This window comes from Aptenodytes forsteri, unplaced genomic scaffold, assembly GCF_000699145.1.
Source record: "Aptenodytes forsteri isolate BGI_AS27 unplaced genomic scaffold, ASM69914v1 Scaffold55, whole genome shotgun sequence".
Lineage (NCBI taxonomy): Eukaryota > Metazoa > Chordata > Aves > Sphenisciformes > Spheniscidae > Aptenodytes > Aptenodytes forsteri.
In genome coordinates this window covers 8,928,788-8,937,651 of record NW_008796063.1, presented here as the reverse complement: position 1 = coordinate 8,937,651, position 8,864 = coordinate 8,928,788, and the positions used below count along the sequence as shown (strand labels likewise).

The 8,864-nt window shown below is 48.1% G+C and overlaps 1 protein-coding gene across 2 annotated transcripts in view; it reads left to right on the top strand.

Annotated features, from left to right (window-relative positions):
* The window catches only part of DHRS7B (dehydrogenase/reductase 7B), a 12,950-nt gene extending 7,370 nt beyond the window's left edge, over positions 1–5,580 (top strand). Inside the window, exons 3-7 of one of the 2 annotated variants that reach the window (XM_009286428.2) lie at positions 457–572; positions 1,308–1,518; positions 2,197–2,289; positions 3,770–3,922; positions 4,279–5,580. In XM_009286428.2, the coding sequence (XP_009284703.1) occupies positions 457–572; positions 1,308–1,518; positions 2,197–2,289; positions 3,770–3,922; positions 4,279–4,484 (779 nt within the window). In that variant the 3' untranslated portion in view covers positions 4,485–5,580. The remainder of the gene's footprint in view (positions 1–456; positions 573–1,307; positions 1,519–2,196; positions 2,290–3,769; positions 3,923–4,278) is intronic. The other variant, XM_009286429.2, reaches the window with a different exon arrangement.
* Positions 5,581–8,864: the final 3,284 nt, after the last annotated feature.

The window sequence follows — 8,864 nt, the reverse complement described above, 5'->3', positions numbered from 1 at the left end:
GTCCCTGGAAACATTCAAGGTCAGGTTGGACGGGGCTCTGAGCAACCTGATCTAGTTGAAGCTGTCCCTGCCCACGGCAGGGGGGGTGGACTAGGTGACTTTAGAGGTCCCTTCCAACCCAAACTAGTCTATGACTCTATGAAAAATTAAGAGGCACAGGTAAATTTGACCAGCTGATGGGGGAGGATGCATAAACAGCACAATAACTGCATAACCAGCACAGTAACTGAACACTCCAGCTGCCTCACCGCTGTCGCACGCCTGTGAAAGTCACAGGAAAATGGCATCTTGCTGTGACTTCACTGTAAATCAGCCTATCACTCAGGAGTAATAAAGCCACCTTAGATCCTCGCCAGCTAAAAGAAGTTTCAGCCTATCACCAGGTATGATGTGGATCTGCTGCTTGTCTCTGGCATTCAAACATCTACTTTTCTCTCTCCCTTGCTTCCTCCAAAGAATGTGCAAAAGCCTTCCACGCAGCTGGCTCCAAGCTGGTGCTCTGTGGCAGAGACAGTGAGAAACTCAAAGACGTGGTGCAGGAGCTTTCTACCATGACCAATCACCGAAGGAACGTAAGTGTGGGAGAAGGAGAGGCTGCTTGTCTTGTGCGGCTGGGATTTCTGTTCATGTTGTTACAGAAGTTACAGAATTGCTCGTGGGTTTTTCCATTGAGCAATAGGAAAAATGCAACTCTGTGGTTAGGGATAGATATTGCTATAGGAGTACACTGAGCTGACATGTCATATCTTGTAAAAACCCTACAAAAAAAAGCCATCTGAAAGACTCCTTGCCTTGTAATGGAAGTGAAAGCATGCGAGTGTGGAGCGCCCAGACCCCTTGCATATGTATATCTGGAAAAGTGACTTTCCTTCTGTTGGCGACCCCTTGCATATGTATATCTGGAAAAGTAACTTTCCTTCTGTCGGCTTTTTTTTTTTTGATGTCTAGTTCAGCTGACAGTGGCTAAGAAAGGTATTGCTGGCTTCTGTAGAAGACACATGGGTTAAGTTTTTGACTTTTTCAGATGCATTTTTTTTAATAAGACAACAGTAAACTTTAGTACTTGAGGAGGATCTCACTTGCCCCTTTCCTAGGCTCTGGTATAAGGAACAGGCTACAGGAGCAGAGCACAACCTGCTTCTGTCACGTACTCCTACCAAATGGAACTGCTGCGCTCTAATTGCACAAGGTTTGGATGATACTGCTTCTGTGCTTCCAGAGCTGGGAAATCCCATCATGAGCATAAACATACAGCACATTCAGCGCAGCCTGAACTGGGTTTTTTGCTAACTTTTGTTTATTCACAGACACACATACCTCACACTGTGGTATTTGACCTCTCGGACACTAAAACTGTCCTAAATGCTGCTGAAGAGATCCTGAAGTACTCGGGTCACGTGGACATACTGATCAACAATGCAGGCATCAGTTTCCGAGGCACAATTGTGGACACAGGACTGGATGTGGATAAGAAAGTGATGGAAACAAATTATTTTGGTCCTATAGCCCTCACCAAAGGTACCCGTGATGCGGATTACAGGGGGGCAAGGGATTTGGCTGATACCTTCTGCAGGCCAACACAACTAAGCACAGCTTAACTTCTGTTTGTAATTGTATTTGGTACAGTACAGTATAAGAGGGGAGGAAGGTTTTGTTTTATGGGCAGGCCTAAAGGACATGCTTGGGAAGTACCTGATTAGAGATACTGTCTTTTAAAAAAGACCTCCCGACTCTTGTCCGGCAGGAACTTATGAAGAGAGATACGGTTAGCCTGCCTGCGCTGATAAAACCCTAGAGAACGCAGTATGGGTTCTAGGTGAAGCTGTAGCTTTCCTAGGAAGCTGCTTTGGTTACACAGAAAGTTCAGCCTGGAGGGTGTCAGCTGCAGGAAATGGAAAGATGTAGTGGTGGCAGAAAAGAGCAAGTCCTGCTGACCATGCCTGTGGGAGATCATAGCAACTATAACAGCCTTTGTGCAGCCTCACTGGCACAAGGAGCCTCCTCATAGGTGAACATCCCAGCCAGACTGCAGCTTCAGTTAGAGGCATCCTAGGCACTATCCCCTGCCCAACCCCTACACTGAACAAGGATCTTGTAGTTCACTTAGGCATCTTTGAATGCTCTGAAAGCATTGATTCTTGACAGCAGTAATGGCAGGACTGTTATTCTGAATGGGTCTTTTCTGTCTTTTGCTAGCACTTCTCCCCTCCATGATCAAGAGGAGACAAGGCCACATTGTGGCCATCAGCAGTGTTCAAGGCAAAATAAGCATTCCTTTCAGATCCGCATGTAAGTACCTCCACAGAAGATGGGGAAGACATATTTGGGGCACCAGACTGAATGAATACTTGGCTACTGCTTCCACATTTAGCTCTCTGTAGAGCTGGCTGCATGCAGGGAAGGCAGAGCTGTGCATCATTCTTAGTGTGGTCACAAATCACTGACAGCTGTTGAGGAAGGCACTCTCAAACACAAAATCTTAGCCCTGTCCTGAAGTTGTTAAGGGATGGGGAAGGAGAATGTGTTTTCAGTGTCTTGAAAACAGCTTAATATTCCTATCTTAACACTTGAGAGTCCCTATAAACTTTCTGATTAATTGCATTTTATCCTTGCTGTTTGCCTGGTTAATCTCCTCTAAGAAAGTAGGAACCTTTTGTTTTAAGAAGTTATGAAGTGCCATAGTACAACCAATGCCAAAATAAAAGCCTAAAGAGTTATCTTGATCCAGCAAACTCTTCATGCTAAATCAGTTATGACAAGAAATAATATTGGTGAGATTACTGGAAAAAGCCTTATAAAAGATGGAGGAACTAAAAGGAGAGTGTTTGGCATACAAGCATGTGTAAATCACTGAAAATAAACATAAAAATGGGAAAGTACAGTGGTGATGGCATAAGAGCGATAGGGCATGATGCTGAGCGAAGGAGAGCCTGGAACGTCTGGGCCAGATGGCCCAGATGGTCTTGCAGATGATCTGGGTACGACTGCACCAAGAAGTGTGTTCTGAAGAGCTTCCAGGGCACTTGCACGGTGATCAGAGCCGCGTGGGCCTGGCAGCATGGAGCTCAGCTCTTGCCTAGGTCCTCAGACAGGGTCTGCAGCCTGCGCTAAGCTCTGTGCTGCTGGTGTCAACCCTGCAGCCACGTTGAGGTGATGGCAGTCACGGTGGCAGTGACCAAGTATACATGGAAAGGGAGTGAGCAAAAGGAATCGCTCAGCCATTTAACAGGGGGAAATCCTGCCCTAGGCCACAATTCTCTGCTCCTGTCTGCTTGTGTGATCAGGTTTTGACTTGTGTGCAGCCAAGCTCTGAACCTGCTCTGCAAGTCCATAATGCTCAGCGCACGTATGCTGGCAGGGTGCTTGGCAGCGAATGTCAGCTCTGCCCTCCTGTACTGGCATCGCATTCCCCCAGCCTCAGCCTGTCTTATCAAATGCTTCCCAAGCCAGGCTTCATGTCTCCTTTATCACGAGTAGGAGGCAGCTTGGGTTCACTCCGTAGTGCTTTGGCACGGCTGTGATATTAAGCTCAGGATCCTAGCCAGTTTCCAACTTGGGTATTTACATTTTGCGTTCCTAAATTGCCTCACTCCCACTACCTGTTGCTGCCATTCACTAAAAAAAAACCCCAGACCTAGGAGTCGGAGAGCAGCTGCTGGGTTCTTGCTGAGAAGTGGCTCTATTGCAGTGAAAAACCCATGCAGGGGAGTGAATCGTCCTTCAGCCCTGCTCCTTCTCCTTAGTGCATAGTCCTTTTCCTGTTTTTCAGATGCTGCCTCTAAGCATGCCACCCAGGCCTTCTTTGATTGTCTACGAGCAGAGGTAGAGCAGTATGACATTGATGTGACGGTTGTAAGCCCCGGATACATTCAGACAAACCTCTCTCTCAATGCTGTAACAGCAGATGGATCTCGCTATGGAGGTGAGATACGATTTTGTGCCCTATATCTAAAGCATCTCCACCTCACTGAGTTACTCCAAAGTGTGCTTGCAACATACGGCCTCCGGTGGGGACACAGGTTAGCCCTGAAGTATCAAAAGACAACTTTGGATGCAGGGTAGGAACAGTAACCCCCAAAATTTAGCCTTCCTAGACAGCAACTACTGACTTCTAGCCCAACCCTGAATTATACCTGCCTGTGCTCCCATACACAACTGGTGTAAAAACCAAAACCATACAAGCAGCCATGTACAGCTGGAACAGAGCATTCCTAGGAAAGGTACTTAAGCGTGGGCTTACCTGCTGGCGCTGGTGCTTACTCGGCTTTCCTTTGGCAGTTATGGACAAGAACACCGCCGAAGGACAGACAGCCGCAGAGGTCGCTCAGGTTGTTCTCAATGCGGTGGGACAGAAGAAGAAGGAAGTACTTGTAGCTGGCCTAACACCTTCCCTGGCTGTCTACCTGCGAAATCTCTTCCCCAGGCTCTTCTTCACCTTAATGGCAACTAGAGCAAAAAAGGAGAGAAAAGCAAAGGACTCTTAGAGCTCAGGTCATTGGAGCAGTAACTGTAGGGAGAGGCTAACCCCCTGCAGTTTGGCTGGGACATCGGTGGAGGTGCTCCCGCAGGAAAAACCTTTCTCAAAATGCTGCAGTGTACCGTTGCATGGAGGGTGGGAAGCAGTTTCCCCCACATCAGGGCAGAGCCACTTGCTGGAAGGCAGCACCTAGACCTCACCTGAAGCAGGGTGCTTGGACAAAGGGGGAGAGCTGAGGCTGCAGGGGAGGCCCATGTGCTGGAAAGACAGCACCTTACCTCACCTCACTCCAGGCATGCTCAGCTTTCCTGGCCTGCTACAAATAAAACCCACCTGTTTTGCCTTCACATGAGCAGATTTTAGCTTTCCCCACCCCGTGGCCCCTGTGAGATACAGTCCTCAGCTGGGAGCTCTCGTGATCAGTGTCTCCTTCCCACTCCTTCCAGTCTGATCTACAACATGTTGCTTGAAGTGGGAAACTTCACAGAGCCTCTGCTTGTTAATATGCCAACTCATCTGATAGGTTAAGCTAAAGTCAAGTCCAGTGCCACTTTTAGAGAAGTAACTGATGTAAAATTTAAGTTTTATTTGGCAATTTTTTTCTGTCTGAATCATGCCTTACTGATGTACAGGGACATTTAACTCTGCGCTACCTGACAGTACAGTATTAACCCCAGCACAAGTTAATGCAGGGGAAGCACTGAAGAGATAGAAAGCAGCACAGCGAGGTATGCTGTTGCGTGTAAATACTGTGCAGCTGATAGCAGCACACCTGGTTCACCTGCAGGCCTAGAGCGCAGAGTTAGTGCGATTCTGTAGATGCCAGGTGTGCTGTCTCCTGGCAAGCAGAGGAGAATCTGTGTGCGTAGGGTGGACGGTACAGGAGACAGACCCTTAGTTCTCATCTGTTTTAAAGCAATCACGGATGCTAATTAGCATCACATCCAGTGGGGGAATGATGCCCGCCTGTTCACGTATCACAGGCTTCAGGGAGTCTGACAGCCTGAGGGAGTGCCATATTCTTCGACCCCTTCTCCTCAAGTGAGGGATACCAGCACCACTAGGAAAAAGGAGTGGCTGCACAGAGATAGTTCAGGAAGGACTCGAATAGTGGCTGCACAGAGATAGTTCAGGAAGGACAGAAATAATCTTTTTTAACTTAGAATTGAAGTAAAGCCTTCTAGTTGGAACCAAGGTCCAGACCCCTGCTGCCGCCTCCATGCACTTACCAGCATTTCCCATGTGTACTGCCTTGTATGTCCTGCCTGTGAGTGCACATCTGATGACAAATAAATTACATTGCTATGAAATTAATCCTTTGTGCTACTTCAGCTCCTCACAGCAGGTAACATTAGAGGAAGGGAGAGCGGGAGAGGTTTGTTTTTCTTTTCTCTTCTTATGTTCCTGCAAGGTGCTATTGTACCAGTGGTAGTTGCAGAATAATATACCTCATCCCAGCCCTCTTTACATCATCTGCTGGCTTACAGTAGGCATAGTGTGATCCACACAGAGGATTAGTCACACTAAAACTCTAATACAGGTGTGCAGGCTCAGCAGGACCTTCGCCTTCAAAAAGCCTTTTCTTGACCACTGCAGATTTATAAGCGATCTCCGAGGATCCATCCCAGACGGTGACCAGGACGTGTTTAATGATCACAATGCTGCTGCCCAGTTGGGACATCCTCTACCATTTTCACTGGGGCTGAGGTTGCAGTTCTGTTACATAAAGGCCTAGGGTTGAAATCACTAGTTGAAGCTTTTGGGCGTATGTATCTTTTTTCCTGTTAAGATAGGAAACCAAGGCATTACCTTCTCTCCCTCTCCACAAGGGGAGTCCCTGTAAGCATTAGTTGTGCTTTTCCTTTCATGTTTTGCACATTCAGGTCCTCCGTTTCTCGGCAAAACATAGTACTCCTGCCAGTCTTGTCCAGCTGCTCCGTCTTCCAGTGTTCCAGGTCATGGCTACCCAGGAAGGACCGAGGGGCCATTTGCGTTTCTGTGTTAGCTTCCAGGGTGCTGAGGGGTGTAACACGTCAGGCCTGAGGAAAAAAAATGACCTGTGGCTCCCCTGTAGTTACTGTTTGAACTACAGCTCCAAGTCAGGGGTTACTGAGAGTGTGCACGTTCCCCTTTGAAAGTAAATCCCCTCTCTGTGACGAGAGGAATGTAGCATGCTCCATTTCAGAGCACCTCCGTAACGGTCAGGATGGGCAGCAAAGCGTGCGGGGCTTGTCCCCAGCCAGCGTAACCCACAGCTACCGGCATGGGGGGAAGGCAGGTACAGCGACCATCCATGCGATGCAGTGAAACACACGACCCTCGAGACCCCTCTCATTCTCCCGGGTCACCTTGCGTAGTTACAGCACTGACTTACTAATAGCCAGGATGTCACCGAGCATTTTAGCCAGATTATCACTAATATTTCTTGGAAAACAAGCCCCCCTACCCCCCATCTATGTCCTCTCCACCTCAGAACGGAGTGAAGGGTGCGTTTTTAAAACAGACCTACCTGTTGTGACAGCTAAGCTGACTTTTCACCTTTCCTCCTGCAATACGAGACCACAGGAAACTTGCTCATTTTTAACTCGAGAGTCTTCGATGCAAGCCATGCGTTTAGGGAGCCTACCAAGGGCTAGTCCTTCTGCCACAGTGATCATTCCAGGCAAGGGAAGGCTTAACGCAAAAAAGCACCAGGACCACAGGGTTTTGGTGAAGCAAAGAAACTAACAGCCCTGACAATTATTCTGCATTGATTAAAAAAAGAGCAGGAATGTCTTTTGTGTGGCTAGCACAAGGATGTTTCAGGGCCTCCTGCAGCAATAAAGTACATATTAGCTATGGCAGATCTGCCACTAGTTTAAAATTCATCCAGTAGACGGGACTTTAGAAACAAACGATGTCGGGACTGGAAAGGCAGCCTGCCCAGCAGCCTTGGCCTAACCGCAGAAAGATGAAGCAGTTGCGTTTCTTCCCCTCCTCTCTGCCAAGGCAACTGTACATTGTTCCTATAAATAGAGGCACTCCGGATCCCAGCTTCTTTTAACCTTGGAGGGAGACAGCTCGGCCACTGTACCAGCGAGAGAGGCAGAGGGCTCTCGCCACCTAGAAGTGCCTCGATGCCACAGGAGTTTCCTCCAGCCCACCTGCCTGCTCAGGTACGGCTGCCTACGCGGGTGGTAAAAGCACTTGCTCAGAACTCCCGGCAAACCCCGCCTGCCCAGCACGCACACGGCCGGGATGCATGCCCTGCTAACACAAAAGCTGCATCAGCAGAAAAAGCAAAAGTTGGAACCCTGGCCAGAAAAGCCTGCTGCAGTCTGGAGGCGAGGAAGAGTTCTTGGTGCCTGCTGTTGCAATTTGGAAAGATAAAGATAGAACTACTGAATTTGGTTTTCGACCCGAGACTCCCTTCCAAGGTCAGTGCTTCAGCTGTGCAGGTCAGACTGCAGCTACCCCTGAAGCAAGCAGTACACCTGCGTGCAGGCAGCTTTTTTTACAGGGCTTTGCTCTTGTATTCAGCTCATAACACTTAAAGCTGTGCCAAGCCAGCCTTGTAAATGCAAGCCATGCCTATTTTCCATCTGGTAGGAGGAGATTAAAGAAAGTAAACCCCTGTCTTTTAAAAGTAACTGGCAGATCTTGCAAAACAGTAAATACTGCCCATTCTAAGAACAAGATTTTGACAGTTTTAAGCTAGAAGATGAATTAATGCACAAGATGGAATTCTAAAATTTCAGGTAACACAGTTACAAGACTCAATCACGTGGATGCCTTGCAGCAGTAGCGGGCAGCTCCAGAAGTGTGTGTTCCAAGCAAGAGCAGTGGAATTGCATAGCCGGGGCACAGCCGTCCGAGTGTCAGCGGCGGTAACAAAGCACAAAGGTAAGACAGCTGGACTCCTCCCTCGGCAGTCCTCAGCTGCACGCGGTACAACGCGTTTCAGTGGAGATGTATCTACATGAGGAAGAACTTGTACAGGAACTGAGCAGAATGTGTTTGTAGCTGGAAACTTAAGAGTGTTATCTCCATTGTGCAGAGAAGTAATGGTTGGAGGTGGCAGGGCAGCAGAGGATTTGGACACCTTTAGCCCCAGCCATCAATGTTTAAGCAATTACCAAAACACTGGGGTAACAAGTACGCCCTCTTCCAAGACACAAAACTAGTCAAGCGAGAGGGAAAGCAACACTCTACAGCTATTCCTTCAACAGATGGCTGCTGCGAAGTAACATGGATGCTGCTGCCATGTGCAACAGACAAGAGGAATATCAGGTCTGTGTGTGAGCATGCATAAATGATCACCACCACTGGAGTTCTCAGCAAAGCCTCCATCCCCTAGAAGCACACTATAAAAGGGAACTATGATAACAGTAACAAGAGAGCAAAACCA